The following is a 23,666-nucleotide window of genomic DNA, read 5'->3' on the forward strand; positions in this document are numbered from 1 at the left end:
TGGCCAAATTGGACAACTTGTTATTCCCTGAACTCTGTTCTCCATCTCTCAAACCCTGTGTGGTAACCACACCAGCCTGGTGGCTGTTCCTCAGACTGAATGTTCTATCTCTGGTTTCCATGCCTTTGAGCAGCCTGGCCTCCGTACATGGAACGCACTCCATTCTTGCCTCTGCCTCTTGGAATCATCGGCTGTTTCAGGGCTCATGGCTCATATGCCACTGTTTACAGAAAGCCTTCTTCATCCCTCTACTTGTTCGTCCTCGCTGCACTCAATTTGTGTATCTGTTATGTATTATGTTTATGTATCTGTTACATATTACACTTAATCTGTTCACCTGTGGCATTTTCCCAGTAGAAAGAAAACTCCTTGAAGGCAGCTTTTTCATTTGGTCTTTAGTCTTTTGGAGCCTAGTAGAATATCTTATATACTGTAGGGATTTAATAAATGCTTATTGGATTAGATTGGGCTTTTTAGGGAAACCTAAGACAGACTCATAGATCCTATTTCCTGCACAATAGAATTGTTGTTGACTAAATGAGGTGCATTTGGTAGCCTGCATTGCCAGGGGAACGCTCCCATTTTGCTTTTGGTGAATGCCTTCTGTCTAACAGTGGCCTTCCATGGGGGTTTAGGTATATTATAATGACTTGCACAAGACCAGGGACCTCAGTTCTAGTCCTGTCATAAGCCATGTAACCTGGAGAACTTCTTTAGGACTCAGTTTACTCAGATATAAAATGAGAAGGTTGGATTAGTTGTTCTTTAATACTTTGCAAACCTATTCTTTCCTGTGGACTATCAAAAGCCACATTCTAGAGGAGAAACCTTTTCAGTTTACACCAGAGGCATCGCATCTCCTGCTTGCTTAGCAAGCCTGCATTTCCAACTGGGCAAGGGCAGCTATAACCCCCTCAGTCTATCCCACTGACGCTCAGGACAGGCTGATTCACAGGAAGAGAGGAGAAGTAAGGCTAAGAGAAGGGAATGATAACCTCAGTGCCTTACATTGCCCTCTCTACTTTTGCTTTTCCCCATAGGATACAAACCTAAAGCAGGAAAGGACTTAAAAAATCATTAAGTATAATCTCCTCATTTTTGTGGATGAGGAAACTGAGGGAGAGAGAGGACCCAAGGTCATAAAGTCAATAAGTGGCAGATGCAGGATTTGAAACCGGATCCTTCAATCCCAAATCTGGCCTGACTCTCAGTAAAGTCAGGGAGGCAGAGTGGGAGGAAGGGAGCTTGGTTGTCAAGCCAGGAGGCTGATCGGCACGCCAGTAATTCTAGTCTCCAGAGCTCAGACAGGGTCCCACCTGTCTGTCAAAGTGAGGGGTTCAAGGTCCTTGGAGATCTGGATGGTGTCACTTCTTTGGCTTTTCTCTGGCAGGCTGATGATCTCATTTGCTAGTGACCCCTCAACATATGTGTGGCAAGGCTACGGGTATTCTGCCCTCTTCTTTGTGGTAGCCCTCATCCAGTCCTTCAGCCTTCAGTGGTACTTTCAGTATTGCTTCTTTCTGGGCATGTCAGTGCGGACAACCCTCATGGCTGCTGTTTATAGGAAGGTAAGCAGAATCACGGGTCTCCAGAAAACAACTTCTGTCCCCAAATAGCTACTATGATTGGAGCTATCATAAGATAGCTCCATTATTTCCCACCATCACTGATGGTTGGAGAACTTCAGAAGGTAAGTGGGCATTTGCCCAAAGGCAGAAATGGGGTCATCTGTGTGCTTCCTTAAATCCAGGGAAGGGAACATTAGTAGCTTTATGCTCCTTGCCTATGGGACATTTCTTGATTATGTATCATGACCAAGAAATCTGGTATGTCCTCCCAAATAGTGAATTGGTGGACTGAAAAGATCATGAGACAAAGAGATTTGGGGAGAGAAGTGGCAATAGAGGTGGATCTAACCTGATCCCACACAAGAGAATAAGAGGCTTACACCAACAAGATTCAGAGCCTAGAAATAACAAAATATGCCTGATAAAAGGCAATTGACTTGACCTCAGGTGTGGATGCTATGGTTCTCTCCACTCTAAAAGGCCTTCATTTGCTGTAAGTGCTCACCACTTCCTATGGGGGAAGGCTCAGAAACATGGTCCTCTATCCATTTTGTTTAGTGGGTTTATGCCAATAGGGCTCAGATCCTAGAAAAAAGAATTGTGTCTAGTGAAAGGCAAGTTACTTGACCTCAAGTGTGGATTCCATAGTTCTCTCCACTCCAAAAGTTCTTCACTCACTACAAGTAACCAGACTGCCCAAATGGGGAGATGACTCAAGATGACATTCCTCTATCCATTTTGTCTGAGGCCAGAACCAATCACTCAATAAATTATTTGTTAACTGATTGTTTTCTCCTTGCTATCTTACTTTCTTGAATAAATGGCTGCCTTTAAGTCCCTTTCCTCCAGCTCCAAAGTGGTGTTAGTCTAGGGTACTAATCCAAGATTTTCTCTTTAGACAATGACCATTTCCAACAATGCTCGGAGGCAGTACACTATTGGGGAAACAGTGAACCTGATGTCTGTGGATGCCCAGCGATTTATGGATGTAACCAACTTTATTCACCTGCTATGGTCGTGTCCTTTTCAAATTGTGCTATCCATTGTCTTCTTGTGGATGGAGCTAGGACCCTCTATCCTTGCAGGTCTAGGAGTGATGATACTACTTATTCCTGTTAATGGAGTGCTGGCCACCAAATGCAGAGCAATTCAGGTAAGAATATAAGGGAATAAAATAACTTCATTCTTTTACACATGGAAATACAATCTGAAACCTTTCCTTTTTGTAACCTCTGGAAATGAAAGTTTGGATTTGTAACTTAGGTGAAGGTAAGAAATGGTAAGACTTAGATGAAATGATAGAAAATGAAGTAAGCAAAACCAGGAAAATAATATTATGGTACACCAATCAGACATTCAGGCCATTAAGTACTCACTGTATGCTCAGTATGCTTACACTGTGCTAAATGCACAGAGAGAGAAAGAGAGGGAGGGAGGGAGAGGAGGGAGGGAGGGAGGAGGAGAGAGAGGGAGGGAGGGAGAAGAGGGAGGGAGGGGGAGGAAGGAGAGAGACAGGGAGGGGGAGAGAGAGAGGGAGGGAGGAAGAGAAAGAGAGAGCAAGCAGAGTCCAGGAAAATCCAGAGAGGAGGGAGTATCCAGGAGAAGAAGGTGGTTCATGTTTTCAAGTGCTGCAGAGAGACCAGGAAGGGTGAAGATAGAGTAAAGACCATTCAATTTGTCAGTTAGATTTTGGTAACTTTGGGAAAGCAGTCTCAGTTGAACAAAGAGGTTGAAAGCTAGATGGCAGAATGTTTAAAAGAGAGAGGAGAGAGAATAGAGGGATTAAGTGTAGATAGTTTTATTCCAAGGAATTTAACTAAGAAGAGGTGGGAGAGATAACTGATGGTAGCTACTATGAATATAGGATCTAGTACAGGTTTTTTATGGATAAGGGAGAGTTGGCATGCTTGTGGATAGGGAGAAATTGAGATGGCAGGGATGATAGAAGGGGAAATATTCTACAGAAGATGGAGGGGGACCAGATCTGAAGTGGAACATATACCTGCGATATATCTGCACATATACATGTACATATATATATATATATAAATGTGTGTGTGAATATATACACATAATACAATATCTTTTCATCATATACATGCATACATAGACGTTTATAAGGAGCAGTTGTTGGCGTTCAGTTGCTCACTTGTGTCCTACTATTTGCGACATTGTGGACCATCGCACATCAACGCTGTCCATGGGGTTTTCTTGGCAAAGATACTGGAGTAGTTTGCCATTTTCCTTTCCAGTGGATTAAGGTAAAGAGAAGTTAAAGAATTTCCCCAGGATCACACAGCTAGTAAGTGTTTGAGACTTGATTTGAACTCAGGTCTTCCTGACACCAGGCCCAGTGCTCTATCCACTGAACTACCTAGCTCCCTCATATGTAAGTATATACATATATGTGTGTATGTATATATGTAGACACACATATTTACGTATATGTATGTATACGTACACAGAGGTATGCATGTATATGATATGTGTTCATATGTAGATACATAACATACATTCCTTCTCTCCTGGCAGGTTGAGAACATGAAGAACAAGGATAAGCGTCTGAAACTCATGAATGAGGTTCTCAGTGGAATAAAGGTGAGAAGCAGAGCCTGGGGCTTCCTCCCCCACAGTGTGGTCATAGGCATTCATTAGCCTCCTGATTTTCACGAACTTTCAGAGATCTGAGATTCTGCCCCCTTTGTCCTGGTGAGTGCCATGGTCCACCTGACAACCCTGTAGAATCTCATTTTCCATATCTTACTACTCCTTATTCCTCCATTAAAGTTAGCCATCCTCCAATACCCCTTTGTGGTATAGTGGTGATCTAGGGTTTTCCAAGGCCGTGTTGGTGGAATGAGAATTCTGGCAGTTACTACCAAGCTGGAAAGACTTTGAGTAGGGACCTAGAGATGGACTGCTGTTGTCCGAGGACCAATTTGAGTTCAGAGAGTTTTATCACCTACTTGTCATCAAAGTGATGACTTCTTCAGCCACTTACTCATGAAGACCATCTAATAAGTTATATTGAAGCTGGATTTGCATTGTTGGAGGGACTCTTCTACAGTGAAATCACAGATTCTTGAATGTTGAAGTACTGCCCTTCTCAGCTTTTGAACTTACTCAAAGACTCGGGTTCTTGCCCTTGAGGATCCTTTTATTGACATGATTTGAGCTGTAGCTCAAATGGTTCTCTCTCAAAGTTTTCCATTTCCCAAGATTTTGCCCAAGATGTTATGTCCTAAGACCCCAATAGGCAATACTTTCTAAAGTGTATGTGTCAGTGATCAGCAGGACATCCTGCGAAAGGCAAAGAACTAGGAATTGGGGAATCTGGCCTTAACTTGCTACATAGCTTTGGACAAGTCACTTGATATTACACATCTTAATCTGGAATATAAAGCCTTTGGATGAGTAGACCCCCCCCAAATCTCCTTCCAGCTCTAAAATGCAGTGGCCTTTTGACTTTGCTAGATCCTGAAATACTTTGCCTGGGAGCCTTCATTTATGGAGCAGATCCAGGGAATTCGAAAGACGGAGCTGAAGAACTTGCGGTCGTTCGCTTTGCTTCAGTCTGTTGTTGTATTCATCTTCAACCTGGCGCCTGTTCTGGTAAGTGTGAGGGAACAATCTGGGTCAATGAAATGAGTGTCATTGGTTCCTCAGGACAGTGTCCCGGAGGGAGCAGACTGTCCTACCCCGCCCCACCCACGGTCCATGTAATGCCATGATGGTCAATCAACAGGCATTTGTTAAGGGTTTACTATGTTCCAAGTGCAGCATGAAGGTCTGGAGATACAAAGAAAAAGTAAACACAGTCTCTGATACCCTAGGTATAGTTTCCTCTGTTTACCCTGATGAGCCCCCTCAATGTAATGCAGCAAATGGGATACAATGGGGCCCACAGGCAAAGCAGGGCATAGTCAGGGGTGAAAAATGTTTAGCAACTAGTTCTTGGGAGGGGTCATGGGAAGAGTGCTCCAGACATACTTTTAAGTTTAATTTTAATTGTTAATATTTTTTCCATCCCTGTCCTAAGTCCAGACAATAAACAATAAATCAAGTCATGATCTGTAGAATTTGCAGATATCTGGAGTGTAAATGCTCACACTGAAATTAACAATCCACTCCTATGGGCTGGTTCCAGCACACCGTGACTATACTGCATACCTGTGAAAGCCTCTAGTTAAATTTTTGTTGTGAGCAGACAAGACCAGACTCACCTGGGCACCAAAACAGCTACAGAACTTCTCTCCGTTTCCTCTTTCAGCTAGAGGTGGCAGCAGAGAGCAACAAACCCTTATGAAAAGTTACTCACTTTTCTCCATCTCCAGGTGTGCTGAAATGTGCCTGGAGCTCTTGCCCAATAAAGTTAGTTCTCTCTGATCAATAGGGAATCATTTGGCTTGGAACCTTCCATCACCACACTGCCCCTAATGGCCACAGCTGGGCTGAGCAGCTTTTGTTCAGCCTCACCCCCTCATCCCAGCTTCCTCCTTATTTGGTCGGGTTCTTTGTCCATTCTGCCTGCACCTGTACCTGCACCTGTACCTGCACCTGCACTTGCACCTCTTGGCCTGGTGTTCCATGGCTTAAACCAGAGCCTCCTGACTCTGAGTGACTCACCTTTTGCTTAAAAAGTCGCAATTGCCCAAATTTCCCCTAACAAATCAATAGTCCTTTTAAAATCATACTTTATTTAGCCTTTGAATGTTTATATGTGTAACTGGGCTTTGTCTGGATCACCTAAGATGAAGGCACCCATGTGGGAAATGGAAGGAAGCTGCTTGTGGGAGAAGATATAAAGTGCTGGCACCTGGGAGCTATAGAATATCATAAACTGTTTGAGGTCAGGGACTGTTTCGTTTTTGTCTTTGAATCCCCAGCACCCAGCCTAGTGCCTGACACAATCAATAAATACTTATTATGTACCTACTGTTCCAGGCACTGTGCAATAGACAGAGAGAGACTGAAGATAAGTGAAAGGGTGGTGTTGACAGAAGGGGCATTCTGTTGGAGGAGAGGAGCTGGAATGAGATTGTTTGTGCTGGTAAAGGGTTTTGCCTTGATAAGAAGTAAGCTCTCTTTGTCTTGTAAGGCAGAGGTAATGGAGATCATGTCAGAAGGTATTTAAGTGATATGAGCTGAGTGGAAAGGAGAAGTGGCTCATGGCAAATGACCTCAGCTTTTTCTTTAAAATATGAGGCAAGGTTCTCAGCCGGCAGATTGGAATAGGTGCTCAATAGATGCTCGTTGATTGATTGACGCCCAAATGATATGTTTTGAATGTACATGTTTCAAAGTTAGAGTTAGGCTAGTTATTGTCCTTTAAAAGCACCCAGTTTTCTCAATGACCTTATGATTCTCAGGTATCAGTGATCACTTTCACCGTCTATGTTATGGTGGATGAGAATAATATTTTGGACGCACAAAAGGCCTTCACATCCATCACTCTGTTTAACATCCTCCGCTTCCCCCTGGCCATGCTCCCGATGATGATCTCTTCCCTACTCCAGGTAAGCAGCAGCAATAGCAGTAGTGACGATAATTATGTTAACAATGAGGAGTCGCAGGAGGAGTAATAATGATGATAATTATGGGGAGGAAGAGTAATGTAGCAGTGAGGATAATTACAATGATGATGATAGATATACAAAGCATTTTATATATATTATTTCATTGGATCTTCATTACATCCCTGTAAGGCAGGGACTACTGTATTTCAATTTTACAAATTAAGAAACTAAGGCTGAGAAAGACTAAGGGACTTTCCCAGGATCATCCAGCTAATAAGTATCTAAGCTGGATTCAAATTCAGGTCATCCTGACTCCTCTATTTTACCTTGCTGCTAAGAGTATGTCATGATAAGCTTTATAGCAGAGGTTTATGATATAAAACAGAACATAGGATAAGAGAATTCGAAGGGACTTTAGAGATCTTCCTCTCCTGATTCCCCAATTAATAAATGAAGAAACCAAGGCCTAGAGACATGAAATTACTTGCTCAAAGTACTGAGTGTTCTTAGAATACTTTGGTGCATTTTGGGGTGGACAAGGGGCCTTTCCCAACAACCCTGCCATTCTAGGGGCTTGTTGGTCTTCTAGAGCTGTCTGGTCTGATTTTTGTTAAATCACTTCATAATTCTGAGCCTTAGTTTCCCCCTCTGTAAAATGGAAATATATCTATTGTACCTGTCTCACTGGAAAGTAGCAGGTAAAAATGTTTCTCTTAGATGTATAAGCACATCTTGATTTGATTTGCCTTATTCTTCCCTCTGGGCTTTGGAATGGTCCTATGTTGCTTCTGGTGAGTTAAAGTCTCCTGTCTCAGTTTTGGTGACCTCTTCCATATAAATCTCCAGCCTCCACAACTATGCATGCTTTCAGTGACTTCTTTGGCATTTTATCCCTTTCTTTTCTCTCAGAGGGCCCTACCATAGGTAGGAAACTCAGTGACAGGATTTCCCTCCTTCCCTCCTTCCTCCCCAAGATAGCATGCAACCTTATACGGGCACTGTCTCCAGTCATCCTGATGAATATCTGGTCAGTGGATCCAGATGGCTCAGGAGGAGAAAGTGAGACTGGTGACCTGCACAGCCCTCTCTCACTCAAAACAAAGTCAAGTGCAAGTCACATCATCATTTCTCTGATGTCATGGTCTTCTTCGAAAATGAAGGACGAACACAACAACAATATACATTCCTATTAAACACATTTTCAAATTAGTCATGTTGCATAGAAGAATTAAAATGAATGGGAGAAACCATGAGAAAAACAAAATAAAACCTAACAAAAGAGAATATACTCTGCTTCATTCTGAATTCTTTCTCTGGATATGGATGGCATTTTGCATCAGGAGTCCTTTGAAAATGTTTTAGGTCCTTAAATTGCTGTGAAGGGTCCTCGCATGCTGTGGCTGTTACTGTGTATAATGTTCTCCTGGTTCTGCTCACTTCACTTAGCATCAGTTCATAGTGGCTTTTAATTCTTAAGGATATTTTGTACTTTCTTATAGGTTAGTGTTTCCACTGAGCGCCTGGAAAAGTACTTGACTGGAGGTGACTTGGATACATCCAACATTGGACAGGATGTTGATTCAGGTAAATAATGGCTTTTGGAAACTGGGTCATGTTTACCCACAGAGAGCATGCAGGGCAGTGATTCTTAAATCTGTTTTTGCATCTCCATAGTAGTTATAATTTTCCCACTGAGGGGAGCAAGGAGAAATGAGTAGGGTGGATGTTACCAAATTCTTAAAACAAAACTATTTTACATTTAAATATTAAAAGTATATATGCAACATAGTATATTGAGCAACCATTGGACATCACAGACCTAGAAGATAGATAACTGGACTAAGAATAAAGAGATATGTATTGTAGCCACAGGTCATCCGTAAATTTATCACACAACCTGGGTCACATATATTAGGTATGCTGCCATAGTAGTGATGATCGCAGAGTGAAGTAGGGCCAGAAGAACTCACATGAATGCAGATAAAAGAGAGGTATTGATGTAGGCAGATCTTCAGAAGGGTCTAGAAACTGGACATCAAAGCAGTGAAGACCAGGCATCCATCCATCAATCAGTAAGCATCTATTAAGTGCCTACTATAAGCCAGGCACTGTCCTAGGTGCTGGGGATGAGAGTACAAAGGATGAGACCATCTCTGCTCTCATTGTGTTTATATTCAAACAGTGGAGACAAGTACATAAGTGTGAACAGCATAAAAATAAAGTAAATAAACACAAGGCAGTTTGGAGAGTGGACATTCGCAGATGGCAGAAGCAGAAGAACATTCTGAAGAGGAAGGGGCCTTTAAGAAATGAGACTCAGAGATAGGCAATGACTGACCAAGACTAGCTACTAAGGAAGGACTTCAAAGATCATAGCTGGTATTGGGGGAGGTAGTTTAGGCAGCAAGACTCCAGCCAAGGAGACTGGACAGGGTCTGAGACACTCACAACGGGAAAGACCTGAGCCAATCCTTGTCTTATCCTAATAGTTTTTATGTATCTCCTATTGTGGCAGGAATTAGTGTCTAAGAATGGATAGTCTGGGACAAGAGGTATTCAACTTGTTGTAGTAGAAACTGAGGGGCAGTTCGAACAATAGATCTGGCCACATTTTCTGCCTTGTCTCTAGCTGAAAGAGCTTACGTTTCTCTCAACAGGCAAAGCTATTCAGTTCCACGAGGCCTCCTTTACCTGGGACCGAAGTATTGAACCAGCTGTCAGAAAGTGAGTAGTTAACACCTTTGCCATTTTCTGAAGCGTTCTCATTGTTGTGCCCAGCCTTAGAATGAAGCATTTTTCTGTATAACTTCTCTGAATGAAACAGACAGAAAAAGCCATGCAAGAGAGGATTTTTCTAAGCAAGAGAATGGGGAGAAGAAAAGCTACAGATTCATGGGTCAGATGAATTCCTTAAGATAAAAGTTGCACATACTCAATAAGTACTTAATAAAAGCTTGCTGAATTGAATACTTGGACATAGCTCTGGTAGACATGATGGAGGGAGAAACTAAGTCATGGGTTTGGGAGGGCAAAGTCTCCAACTTTGAAGGATAACATACCCCAATGCCAGAATACCCTTGGAGACTCTGGGCTTTGGTCTCTATATGATTCTGTGTCTCAGTCTTTATGTCTCTAACTATCTCTCTCTTCCCTCCTTTGTTCCCCTAAATAGTCTCTTTTGTCTTTCAGTGTGACTCTGGATGTTAAGACAGGCCAACTGGTAGCTGTGGTGGGGGTTGTTGGCTCTGGGAAATCCTCCCTGATGTCTGCCATGTTGGGAGAAATGGAGCCCATCCATGGGCACATCAATATCAAGGTAAGGGGAAATAGCTGGATGATGCATCTCAGACACTTGATCATAGAGGCAGAAATAAATGTCTTAATGAAATTGAAAAATTAAATTTCTTAATGAAATTAGTGAAATGTCTTAAGGCATTTCAGGTCTGAAAACTGGAAGTCACAGTTAGCTCTTTTATCTCATTTGAAAACATGCACTGGAGCTGAGAGACTAGTTATAACCTCAGCTCCGGATCACTCTCCAACCAGAGATGAATGAATTAATGAATGAATGAATGAATGAAAAGATATTTATTAACCCTTTGCTATAGGCAAAGTGCTGTGTAAAGGGATAAAGATACAAGTAGAAAAATATGACTATTCCTGCTCTCAAGGATCTCCCATTCTAATGGAGAAGAGAGAATGTATATGGGAGTTTTCAGTTGCAAGGTAGATGTAAAGGAATCATGCTACTTAGGATGCCATGGCAAAGCAGAGGGTAACAAATGCCTTTTCCTATGTTACCTCATTGTGACTGGAAAGGCTGCCCTTTCTGTGCAATGTCTTGGATCCTCCTTCAAAATCAGTCGATTCAACTAGGTTAGCTTCTACTCCTAGACTATATTGGTTTGGATATGTGTAACCCTTGAGTCAAAGGGCCGTTTGTATAAGATTAGCTTCATTCATTCAATAAACACTTATTTAGTGCCTACTATGTGCCAGGCACATAGTGCTAAGTGCTTCATTGGTGGAGATTGATTACTCAGTGCTTTGTGCCTGCAATGGAGGAGCTGGTGATCCTGGTCTTCTGACTTGCAGCTGTGAGAGAATTTATTTCATTCTTCAGGTCCCTGAAGAGAGAGAGACTCTGGGATGAAGCTGACATATATACTGGCCCTTTGGGTCAAAGGTTACATATGACTACCCAGAAATGTCCTACTCTCAGAGTAATACCATTCTGCCACTAAATGGTCCTATTATGAGGGACAATTCTAAATAGATCTTCTTTTGAGCAGTATGCAAAACAGTTTTCTGCTAGCCCACATATTATTCTCTGGCTCTAATTTCTGCCTTTTTGCTATCTTTGCTGCATGCTGTTCTTATTGCCTCTGCCACCAGTGGCATATCTGTGTTCATCTTAATCATTCAGGCTTGACTAGAACCTGGGTATCTACAAACATATGCCCTATGCCCTCACCTCCTGCGCCCCAAATCTTCTTGTTCTTTATCCTTGGGAATCATGCAGGGAAGACAAAATTCCAAAAAACCCAATATGGTCTATCAAGCAGAGAATGGAATGGTTGTCTTTGTCTCCATGGTCAGTGCAGTGGGTGCTGGCCATGTTTCTAGATCTTGGGTGCCCAAGTGGCCTCATCCATTCTCTGTTTCCCAAAATGAAAACTCTAGAAACATCATTCTTTTCTTATTGTCTCCTCTTTACTCCTTTATTCTCGTTGTTTTTATAACTGTAAATGTCAGCATGATTTTCTCTTTCTCCATCCAGGGCTCCATAGCCTATGTCCCTCAGCAGTCATGGATCCAGAATGGCACTCTAAAAGACAACATTCTGTTTGGGGCCCCATTGGATGAAAAGAGATACCAGCAGGTTCTAGAGGCTTGTGCTCTACTCCCAGATTTGAAAATACTGCCTGGAGGGGACCTCACTGAAATCGGAGAGAAGGTACTTGGAGCTCAAAGTGATTTAGGATCCTAGACTCAGAGAGCTGAGAGGGTCCTTAGAAGTCATAGGATCATAGATAGAGAGGGAGGGAACTTAGAGATCATCCAGTCCAACCCTCCTCATTTTATAGATGGGTAAAGTGGGGCCCAGAGAGATGAAGTGATTTGCTAAAGGTTACAATGGAATTAAATGGTCCAACCAGGACTTGAACCCTGGTTGCCTGGCTCCTATGTCTCTCCACTACCCCATTCTGCATGCATTCTAGTGTGGAGTTCGCTAGTAATAATAGCAATAATAGTAATGAGAATTTATCTGGTCTGTGCCTCATGACAACCTGAGCTGGACCCCAATGGTAATATTTTCCACATCTTACTGATAAGATGGTCCACCCTTACATGCACCTGCATTTTATAGATGAATGAACTGAGGTTCCTTGGAGTTAAGTGACTTGCCCAAGCTCACACAAGTTAATAAGTAGCAGTCAAGAAGTCAACTCCTGACTCTTATTTTGATGTTCTTTCCACTATGTTGTACTGCCTTCCTTAGTAGGGTGAGGGTAGCGGACTGGACTTGTGACTCCTCGCTAAAAGTCTTCCTCTTCACTCTGTTGAGTGACTCACAGTGTTTTGTGGTCTGTAATGATTTAGGGGGCTACATGAGCATAGCATTAGTGTGTGAGATCCACAGTGGAGAAATTCTAAGGATAAATGAAGGCTGGAGAAACCAGCTGGTAAGGACTCAAAGGAAAAGGTCAAATGATTGTCTATAAGGTACAGCTAAGAGGCACAGTGGATAGAACACCAGCCCTGGAGTCAGAAAGACCTGTGTTCAAATGAGGCCTCAGACACTTACTAGCTGTGTGACTCTGGGCAAGTCACTTAACCCCAACTGAGAGAGAGAGAGAGAGACAGAGAGAGAATGAGAGAGTGAGCATGCTTAAAGTTGATTAAAAGAAAAACAGAGCTAAGCATGGCTTGGAAGAATTCTGATCTGTGAAGGAAGATCCTAGGTCAGCTTCATAGAGTGAGAGACAATCAAATCATCCTCTACCACTTACTAGCTACATGACTTGGGCAAGTCATTCAATCCCTCCAGGCCTCGATTTCCTCATTTGTGAAATGATAATAATAATAACACCTACCTCCCAGAGTACATGGTGGGGATCAAGTGAGCTCATGCAGGTAAAACAATTTATAAACATTAAAGCAGGTACCTAAAGGTGAGCTGGGGTAGTTAGTTGGTGCAGTGGATACAGCTCTAGGCCTGGAATCAGAAAGACTCATTTTCCTGAGTTCAAATCTGACCTCAGACACTTACTAGCTGTGTGACCCTGGGTAAGTCACTTAACTCTGTTTGCCTCAGCTTATCTGAAAAATGAGCTGGAGAAGGAAATGGTAAATCACTCTAGTACCTTTGCCAACAAAACTCCAAATGGTGTCACAAAAGAGTTGGATATGACTGAGATGACTCAACAACAGATCTAAGTTATTATTATTCTTTAACTCCCTTGTACTTAAGAAGTAGGATGAACACAAATGCTTTTTTTTTCTTTTTAGGGCATAAACCTCAGTGGAGGGCAGAAGCAGCGAATCAGCCTAGCCAGAGCTGTCTACAATAACTCAGACATCTACATTTTGGATGATCCCCTCTCTGCTGTAGATTCTCATGTAGGGAAGCATCTTTTCAACAAAGTCATTGGACCAAATGGGCTATTGAAGGACAAGGTAAGAATACAAAGGGAGAGAACTGAGGCAGCCTACCCAAAAATCCATCAGCAAGCATTTATAAAGCACCACTGTGTGCCAGGGATACAATTATAGAAGACTATTTGTTTGTGCTTTTGATGAACTCACACTACTTCTTTGTCAATTACTATTATCTCCCTTGGGGTTTGGGGAGAGAGACAGAGACAGCAAGAGGCAGAGAACCAAAGAGAGAGACAGAGGCAGAAAGAAACAGAGACAGAGAGAAAGAGAAACAGAGAGAGAAAGAGACAGAGAGAGACAGAAACAGAGACAGAGAGAGAGAGAGACAGACAGAAGTCTTTTCCTTTTTTAGGAGATAGTTGTATTGTGTTGAGTTCAAAGCTATGTTCAACACTGAACTTGGCGTTTCATATTTGTGTGGTCACTTATCATCTGAGTGTCCTTGGGCAAATCACTTACCTTCTCCCATCTTTAAAACAGACTATAGCATGTGTGCCACCACCTCCAGAAGATTATTATGAACATGTTTTGTAAATTCCAAAGTGTCGTGTAAATGGTGGCTATTGCTTTTATGTCTCTTTCTGCAAGAACATCATGTTCTGCTCCTCTTGCATCCCTTTCTTTGTCCTGGGAGTCCCTCAGTCCTTCACGGAGGGTCCCTCAATCCCTCCTCTTTGAATCCTTTGTTTCCTTCAAATCTCAGCTCAAGTGCCACCTTCCATGTGAAGGCTTTCTTGATAACCCGTGACTGACAACATTTTGTCGCTCAGAAAATCAGCTTCTATTCACTTTAGGTATTCTTATATACATGCATACTATGTTCCCCAGAAGAAAGCAAGCTCCCTGAATGCAAGAATGCTCCTCTTTTTTTTGTCTTTGTATACCCTGAGTCAAGCACAGTGCCTTACACACAGTAGGTGTTAAATAAATGCTTCTTAATTGATTGATAGTAAGGGGTAGAGCTGAAGTCCTCTGTCACCAGAGCTGATGCTCTTTTTCAGGGAACTGTGGGGCCTTTTTGTGTGTCACAGAACTGCTTCAGAGGTCCTCTTGGTTTAAAATTCCCCGTGTCAATATCAGGCAACTTGTGCTGCTTCATTTCATTGGCTAGAATGCCACGGAACTGGTTATCCTGCGGACCTGTTAGCTTCATTATATAGGGTTTCCTAAAGGTCTTGGTGCAGCTTTAAACTACACCAAGACCTTTGGGACCCCTTGTATAACCTCTGGCCACAGATTGTACCACCCTTCCCCCACCAATCAGATGTTTTGTGGACATGTTCTCTTGATCAGCAGGGTAACTGAATAGGAGTGTGTATAGTGCAAACCCTCTTGCTTCACCTGGTCAAAACAACTCAAAATATTAGTCTCATTAAGACTAATTAAGAAGGAGGTTAAAGGTGTTGTCTTCTTGAGTGGAATGGAATTATCATTAGTATTATTATCATTATGGACTTGAAAAAAGTTAGGAAAAGAGGCAGGATGGGGCCCCAGATTGGAGCCAGAGTGAGTTCCAAAGCATTTCTTTTCTTGATCATTTTTATGGGATGGAGGGAGATGATATTTGCAGCCTGCCCCAGCAGGAGTGGATAATAGACTTGGGATACCTAATGATTCCATTTTGCAGACTCGCATCTTGGTGACACATGGCATTCACTTCCTTCCTCAAGTGGATGAGATTGTAGTCTTGGCAAATGGTGCCATAGTGGAGAAAGGATCCTACAGTGCTCTGTTGGCTAACAGAGCGACATTCGCCAAGAATCTGAAGCTATATGCCAAGCAGAACAGCTCGGAAGGAGAGGCCACAGGTATGGGAGTAAATGTCATGTAAGATAAAATTGTACCTGGGAGTTGGTATCAGACCATGTGGTTTATTCTTCTGTGTACTGAGCACGAGCAGAGGTTCCTATTAAAAATGGGGTTTGGGATCATCAACACTTTTAATTAAGGTACTTGGAGATTATTTATCCAGACTCAGTCCCTGACTCAGATTCCAGATGCACTCCCTGAAACTGTGGGATACAACAAATGAATGAAATATATGGGAGGATAGTGTATAGAAGAGTATTCAAAAAAGCAAAAAGCTTTATTGATGTAACATGTCAATAAAACCTAGTGTGTATATATATATGTATTTGTGTGTGTATATATATATAATATATACGTATGTACGCATGTATATCTATCTATCTATCTATCTGTCCCTTACCAAGTCGACCTCAAGAGGGACACTCTTCTGGCTTTCACCTCAGAGGCATCCCTGGCACACAAGTCTACTGGTTAGGAATGCCACACTTCTATTGGCTTAGAACCTCAACCCCCAAACCAGTAAAGTCACTTCTTGGTACTGTCCATCCTTTACTATCCACCTCCTTTAACATTTAAACAGATTGTATTAAAAGAGAAAAAAGATTTATCTACAAACCAGGAGCTGTTAGGCATCATAGAGACAGAGACTAGACCCGTGATTCCATTGATATAAGAACTCTCAGATGAAGAGCTCCTTCTACCACTGCCATTTGGCACCCGAGGCTGCTAGGGGACACCCTGGGAGGTAGGTGCTACTATTATTCCCATTTTACAGATGAGAAGTCTGAGGTAGGAACTGTTTAAGTGACTCGCCCAGGGTTACACTCCTAGTGTCAGAGGCAGGATTTGAACTCAGATCTTCCTGCCTCCAAGTCTAGCACCTTCTTCACTGTGGCACCAAGCTCCCTCTGAAGCAGATTTTATCTGTTTCATGTGAAGGCAAGGAATTTCTGGAGCAATAGTGGTTAGAAAAGGAAACATTCTCACCATTTTTGGGTCTACTGTAGGCAAAAAGTACAGATAACTCCTGAAACGTCACTGTGTTTTCTATTCAGAAATGATGTCTCTTTGAGAAATTATTGGCATGTGGATAAAGGGTAAGATTGAGATTCTCCATGCATTGATCTGGGGAGTAATATGGTTTCTATAGATACGGATTTTGGTTTTTTGTACTTCTGTCTATACTCCTTACGTCTCTCTCTAGTTGGTGATGGGAGTGAAGGTGAAGATGAGGATGACCTTGAATTAATACCAAGTGTAGAAGAACTTCCTAATGAGGCAGTCTCCTTGGCCTTAACAAGAGAGAACAGCTTTCAACGAACACTCAGTCGAAGGTTGGGAGCCTCTCCTTTAGCAGAAGCCCCTGCTGCTTCCATGTTCTGATTTCACTCTGAGTATTTCGCCTAAAGGAAGGAATTGTTGAGATTCTTACTGTCAAAGTATCCTAGATTTGGAACTGAAGGTTGTCTAGCATAATTCTCTCCTTTTACAGATGAAGAAACTGAGAGGCAGAGAGGGTTAAACAACCTCATCAAGGTCACATGGGTATAAGTGATATAAGATTCCAATTAAGGTCCTCTGATGCCAAGTTCAATGTCATTTCCACTGCACCATATTTCTCTGCCTCAGTGGATGGAGGGGGCGGGAGAAGGCTTGAGGACAGGACTAGGGGTGTGTGTGTGTGTGTGTGTGTGTGTGTGTGTGTGTGTGTGTGTGTGTGTGTGTGTGAGAGAGAGAGAGAGAGAGAGAGAGAGAGAGAGAGAGAGAGAGAGAGAGAGAGAGAGAGTTGTGTGAATGTGTGAGTGTGTGTGGATTTCAGTAAGGACTGAAATGTCAACTCAGTCCTCCTACAATGACTGTGTGGCTCAGAATGCATCCCAAAGGGAAGTCATCTCCCTAAATAGAGGAATAGAAACATCTGCTTGTAGGCAGGGGATTTGTGAGGCTGCCTTCTAAATATGGTGTTTTTCCATTCCCTTTCAGATCCAGGTCTGACAGCAAGAGACATCGAAAGTCCCTCCGAAATTCCCTAAAAGTTGGTAATATGGAGCCAAAGCAAAAAGAACATGAAGAGGTGGTGAAAGGGCAGAAACTAATTGAGAAGGAAGTGGTAGAAACTGGAAAGGTAAAAAACAAACAACCATCACTATTAGTATGATCATCTTTTAGCTCAGAACTTCAAGACCACAAGGATAGGTGGAACCTAGTGTGTCTACGGGGATATCCTACGTAATACTTTCATTGTTCTTGCAAAAAAACTAATGCCAGGTGAAATAACATGATAGGGGGCAGTTAGTTCCATAGAAGCAATGTTTATGCACACATAGGTAAGATAGTGATGATGCTCAGGAGAGTTATTGCTACTGGACCTCAAACATCATCTGATTATGTTTAGCCAACTGTGGTTGATAGGGTTTGTTTGTGATATATTAATGATGTTATTGGAAAATAACATTGATTGGGAAACAGACAAAGTAAATCTCTATCAATCTTTCTCTTCTCTTTGCAATACCCCCCATTTCCCCACATACACATACTGTCTCCAGGGGATCACTAACCTGGTGGGTGTTTACCTTGATGGGCACTTGGATATTTGCCTATTGGCCTGACCCAGGCTCAGGTACCATAGGAAAATGACTGCTAGACTTTGCTGCTAGCTTCTCTTTTCATCAAGGTTGTTGGGTTGGGCTTGCTCCTGATTAATGTTATAGGCAGCACCTAACCATAAAGGTGTCAGGGGATCTCCTGTTGATGATGATAATGATGGTGCTGGTGCTGGTGCTGGTGCTGATGATGATGACGGTTATGGTGATGATGGTTGTGGTAGTGATGTTGATAATGATAATGATGATGATGGTGTGGGGGATTTCCAGGTGAAGTTTTCCATATTCCTGAAGTACTTGGATTCGATGGGATGGTGGTTTATCATCTTCATCCTCCTTGCTTACATGGGAAATTCTGCGGGTTTCATGGGATCCAACTTCTGGCTCACTGAATGGACCAACGATTCCAAGACCTACTGGAATAAAACTTATCCAGCCTCTCAGCGAGACTTGAGAATTGGAATCTATGGAACTCTAGGATTTGCTCAAGGTTGGTCTGATATAATCAAAAACATTTCCTGTCTGTGGGCTGGAGAAGAGAATTGGATCAACTTTCCTCCAACCATAGCAAGACTGACTGGAGTAATGAACATTTTTAGGTTTCTTTGTGCTCCTGGCAAGTGTTCTGTCCGCCTATGGTGCTGTACATGCCTCCCGAAGCCTGCACACACAGCTGCTAGATAACATCCTTCGAGTGCCCATGAGCTTTTTTGATACAACACCCACAGGCAGGATTGTGAACAGGTTTGCCAATGTGAGTACTTGAAAGGCATTCTGGTTTTTTGAGATCTGAAGGTCCCCCTATTTCTCTCTGAGGTTGAAGTCTCCTTACAAATGTTGTGCACTTCTGTCTCTTACAGCAGTGGAGAAGAGGTAGAGAGTAACCTTGCCACATCTGTGGAACAAGGTCAGGAATCTTTAGACTCTTCTGTTGGGGCAAGAGGTGTCCTTTCCTAACACATGCTTGGCTTAGTCAGCTTTTTTTGTTTATCTGCTTGAGAGAAGGGAAAGTTATCATAGTAGGTAGGTTTTGAGGGGTTTTTTCCTTGCAGGGAAAGGTCCAGATCCCAGATGCTCTTTGGACAGCAGGGAACTAGATCATGATCCAATTCATCTCCATATCAATCAACCAGCAAGCATTTATTAAGTACCTGTTATATGATAGACATGGTGCTAAACATTGGAGGTTCAAAAACAAAAATGTCGCCAAAGAAGTTACCTTCTATTGGGATGACAACATAGATGCATACAAAAATGTATAAAAGGATATACATTTTTATTAAGCAATAGAACAAAAAAAAATAGAATCAAAGCTTTAACCAGGGTGGAGAGACTGGGACTTTGTACCATAGCACTGACATTTAGAAGGGACAAAATTTTTAAAACAATAATTTTAAAAGATTGTACAACTTTAAATTTTGTTACATTTCTATTTCGACAACACTTTTGCTCCCTCAGTGTCATAGAAACTAGTTAGCAAGAAAAATAAGTTAAACTAGGAGGCTGCCAGAAGATTCCTCCTCATCCCAAAATCACAGATGAGCTCCTCCCAGCTCCACCCCCCTCTACATTTTCTCAGTGGTTTTCCCAGATGCACCTAGCAGTGTCTTAGTGTCTCTCCTATTCATGGGGATGGTTGATTTGAAGGTATGTTAAATGCTACTTGCTTCAAGGCATAAAAATCAGTATTTACAATTCTATATGTATACATAATTGTTTCCTGGTAGGATCTTTTTTCTTGCCCACTTCTTCATATGGTTTTGGAATGATCCAGGACAGTGTGACTGTGGTTCAGTCCCAGTTCAGAGATCTCTTGGGAAACTATTAGCCTAGGCCTGCCACCCAGGCCTGACCTAGGAACCACTTTAATAGGCTACACCTAGTGTAATAAAACAGGGATAACTAGGGCAAGACTTCTGGCGGGCAGCATAATTTGGAAGGACCTGCTTTGAGTTAGCAACAGACTGAATCCACCTCTGGGGATAGGGACATTCATAGGATCACAGATGTAGAGTTGTCAGGGACCTTAGTGTTTCTTAGGGCCAATTTTCTCATTTTATAGATGAGGAAACAGACCAAAATGGGCAAATGACTTGTTCAGAATCACACAGAAAGTAAATAGCAGAGTCAGGACTTAAACCCAGTCCTTTGACTCCAAATCAAGTGCTATCCCCACAAGAAGCTCTTATTCAATTAAATCAAGGAAACGTTTTATAAGACCTGCTGTGCCTCTGATGAGAGAGACAGGGAAGGGGGGGTGGGAGAGAAACAGAGAGAGGGAGGGAGAGGAAAAGAGAGAATGAGAAGGAGAGAGAGAAAGAGAGATAGAGAAAGACAGAGGGGGAGAAAGGGAGGAAGAGAAAAATAGAGGGAGGAAGAGAGGGGGAGAGTGAAGGAAGGGGGGAGAGAGAGAGAGAAGGGAAGAGAAGAGAACAGAGAAGAGATCAGTCAAGCCCTTTAACAATTTACATCAGAATGTGGTCTAGGGCATACAACATGCATAAAGATAAATAAATTGAGAGTAATCTGAGGAGTGAGAGAGCATTAATACTGGAGAGCATTAGTTAGTCAAGCCTTGAAGGAAGACCATGATTTTAAGAGACAGAGAGGAAAGGGGAAAGCTTTTACAAATACTTCACATGGGACATGCAATGTTGAATCTGGAGAACAGGTTCAATTTGGCTGGACCATGGAGTGTGCAGAAGACAGTAATGTGAAATAAGGTTGGAAAGGTTGACCAGAATCAGATGGCAGAGAGCCTTTAAAAAGTCCAGTCGAGGAATTCTATCTTATCCCAAGTGAAATAGGAAACCAGTGAAGAATTTTGAGCAGTCAAAGCTGTGCCTCACAAAGATCATTTTGGAAGTTCTATGGAAGATGGCTTGGAGAAGGGAGAGACTGAAGGCTGAGAGATCAAACAGGAGGCTATGTAGAGTCCAGATGAGGGTTGGGGAGACCTGAGATAGTGCAGGAGCTATGTGAGAGAGATTCAGATAGAGCCAGCAGGATCTGACAATTAATTGGATATGGGTGCTGAGGAATAAGGGAATTAAAAAAAAAAAGACTCCAGAACTATGGATTCCCGACTAGATGATGGTGGTCTCACCACAAACAGGGAAGTCTGGAAGCAGAGTAGGCTTAGGGGAGATGATCAGTTCCATTTTGGACCTGCTGAACTTGAGATGCCAATGGGACAGGTTAAACGAAAGAAAGGTGAACTCCCCTTTTCTGGGGAAAAGAAGAAATGCCCATGTTGTCTGAAGTTTTGGAAAAGCCTTCCCAGGGCTGAGAAAGTCACAAGCCTGAATATCCATAACTGGAATCCTTACTCTTCAGCAAAAAATGGGGAAGAAATGACAGTCATGCATACGAGCACCAGAGTGAAGAATGAATAAGACATATACATTGCTTTCTCTACAAAGAGATTACAACAAAAGCAGAACTAAGGAATCTTTTTTTTAAAATAAAGCATGAGTAAGGGGGCTGGGGATGGGAAAGGCCCATAGGAATAACCTCTTACCATTCTTCTAACCAATTTCCTCACTCTCTGTGTCCCCAGGACATTTCTACAGTGGATGACACCATACCTATGTCTTTCCGAAGCTGGGTCCTTTGCTTCTTGGGCATCATCAGTACCCTTATTATGATCTCTGTGGCTACCCCAGTTTTTATCGCCATCATCATTCCTCTAGCCATCCTTTACATCCTTGTACAGGTAGAGACCTCTCTTCTCACTGCTGAGGCTCAGAACTAGCCACTCCCCATCTCTGCTTTCTACAAGCTCAGGCCTCCTAATGAGTATCCACTCTTTTGCTTGCCACTGACTTTTTCAGCTCCTTCTCCTTTTCATTGTGAGACATGACTTGACTTTCTGCTACCCACCCCTTTTCATCTTCAACTTCCTTTATGCTTTCAGAGATTTTACGTGGCCACCTCCCGCCAGCTGAGACGTCTAGACTCTGTCACCAAGTCTCCAATATACTCCCATTTCAGTGAAACGGTGACTGGTTTGCCCATAATCAGGGCCTTTGAGCATCAGCAGCAGTTTCTGAAGCACAATGAAACCTTAATTGACACTAACAAGAAATGTGTCTTTTCCTGGATCATTTCCAATAGGTGAGGAGCATTTCTAGTCTGGAATCACGTTTTTGAATTCTGTAAGCTTGGTACTGACTACAGATGGGTGTGGTGAGCCTGGGCAGCAACTGTTATTTATTTTTTATAAGAAATGAGAAAATGTATCTTCCTCCTCTCTTCATGGATGTAGAGGACTGTGGGTCAAGAATATCGCATATATTGCCAGACACATCCAATGTGTTCACTGGCTGAGTTTGTTGTATTTTTCTTTTTTCATTTTTTAATCTTTGTTACAAGGGATGACTCGTAGGGGAAGGGAAGGAGAGGGATAGAGTTTGAAATAAAGGTGATGTAAAAATAAAAGTTATAAACAAAAATATGGTTTACAAAACTCATTTCACAGTACTGGATATACTCCTGATGTACTGTACGGGGTACAGTAGGAGTAGACTGATCCATTTGATGTTAGGATAATTATTTTGTATTTAGGCATGGAGGGGAAGGAGAGTAGATGAGACAGAATGTTCCTGTAAAAAGCTAGCGAGCTCATATCTTTTGAGGTGAAAGGGGCTAGGGGACTTCTCCCATTCCAGGTAAGATATCTACTGAACTCAAAAACTTATTAAAGGTTGAGGTGTCCCAGAAAACAGGAAGACATTTTTAAAGATAAAGAAAACTCTTTGATGGATTGCTGAACGCACTCAAAGAGGCAGATTGGAGTTCCTCGGTTATTTTGTTTTTGGAGATGGTGGCAGAACACTAAGAAGTCAAGAACTTTATTGTAAATGGAAACAAATGAGTCCCTAAGGCCAAGAAGATGCTTCCGTATACTTGGGCTTGGAGCCTATCTATCTCCTACTGCCAGGGTGCTGCTGTGGTCCCATTGCCAAAGACAAAACCAAATCCCACAGGAATTACACTTTGACTGAAGTAAATAAAATTTGTCAAAGTACAGGTTTACAGAACAGACTGATTAGGAAGTGATTGACTTTTGTATTAAAGGACTCACCGTGGGCTGCCTTTAAAAAGCATTCTCCTCCTCTTTAAAATCAGATTTATTGTATTTCATTCATTCATTCCTTTATTTGGCAGTTGGGATAATGTATTTGTACTCCCAGAAATTGTACTCTGTGCTTGACACAGAGTAAACACACAATAGAGGCTTTTTCATTTGTTCATTTGTGATCTCTTGCTCCTCCTGCATGACCCCTTTTCCAGTATTAGATTTCTTTAAAATCAGATTCACTTTACAAAAGTGAATACCTACAGGTTTTTTTTAGAGACACCCATATTACTCTGAGAGGCACACCTGCAACTGGGTACCTCCTTGTACCTTCCTCCTAAGGAGCCTGGTGCCACGTTCACTGTTCCTTTCACTCCTGAACTGCTTTGGGCACTGTATCATGAGGGCTGTGGAGTCAAGAACTCTT

The 23,666-nt window shown here is 42.3% G+C and overlaps 1 protein-coding gene across 1 annotated transcript in view; it reads left to right on the plus strand.

Moving 5' to 3' along the window:
* Positions 1 to 23,666, plus strand: part of ABCC2 (ATP binding cassette subfamily C member 2) — a 70,378-nt gene that overhangs the window by 31,913 nt on the left and 14,799 nt on the right. The window contains exons 9-25 of the mRNA XM_072627207.1: positions 1,391 to 1,568; positions 2,467 to 2,721; positions 4,101 to 4,166; positions 5,043 to 5,180; positions 6,938 to 7,084; positions 8,584 to 8,668; positions 9,742 to 9,808; positions 10,274 to 10,400; positions 11,865 to 12,041; positions 13,598 to 13,765; positions 15,375 to 15,555; positions 16,761 to 16,890; positions 17,540 to 17,681; positions 18,430 to 18,649; positions 18,759 to 18,913; positions 21,719 to 21,874; positions 22,076 to 22,275. Coding sequence (XP_072483308.1) covers positions 1,391 to 1,568; positions 2,467 to 2,721; positions 4,101 to 4,166; positions 5,043 to 5,180; positions 6,938 to 7,084; positions 8,584 to 8,668; positions 9,742 to 9,808; positions 10,274 to 10,400; positions 11,865 to 12,041; positions 13,598 to 13,765; positions 15,375 to 15,555; positions 16,761 to 16,890; positions 17,540 to 17,681; positions 18,430 to 18,649; positions 18,759 to 18,913; positions 21,719 to 21,874; positions 22,076 to 22,275 — 2,592 coding nt within the window. The remainder of the gene's footprint in view (positions 1 to 1,390; positions 1,569 to 2,466; positions 2,722 to 4,100; positions 4,167 to 5,042; positions 5,181 to 6,937; positions 7,085 to 8,583; positions 8,669 to 9,741; positions 9,809 to 10,273; positions 10,401 to 11,864; positions 12,042 to 13,597; positions 13,766 to 15,374; positions 15,556 to 16,760; positions 16,891 to 17,539; positions 17,682 to 18,429; positions 18,650 to 18,758; positions 18,914 to 21,718; positions 21,875 to 22,075; positions 22,276 to 23,666) is intronic.

This window comes from Notamacropus eugenii, chromosome 1 (assembly GCF_028372415.1).
Source record: "Notamacropus eugenii isolate mMacEug1 chromosome 1, mMacEug1.pri_v2, whole genome shotgun sequence".
Taxonomy (NCBI): Eukaryota; Metazoa; Chordata; class Mammalia; order Diprotodontia; family Macropodidae; genus Notamacropus; species Notamacropus eugenii.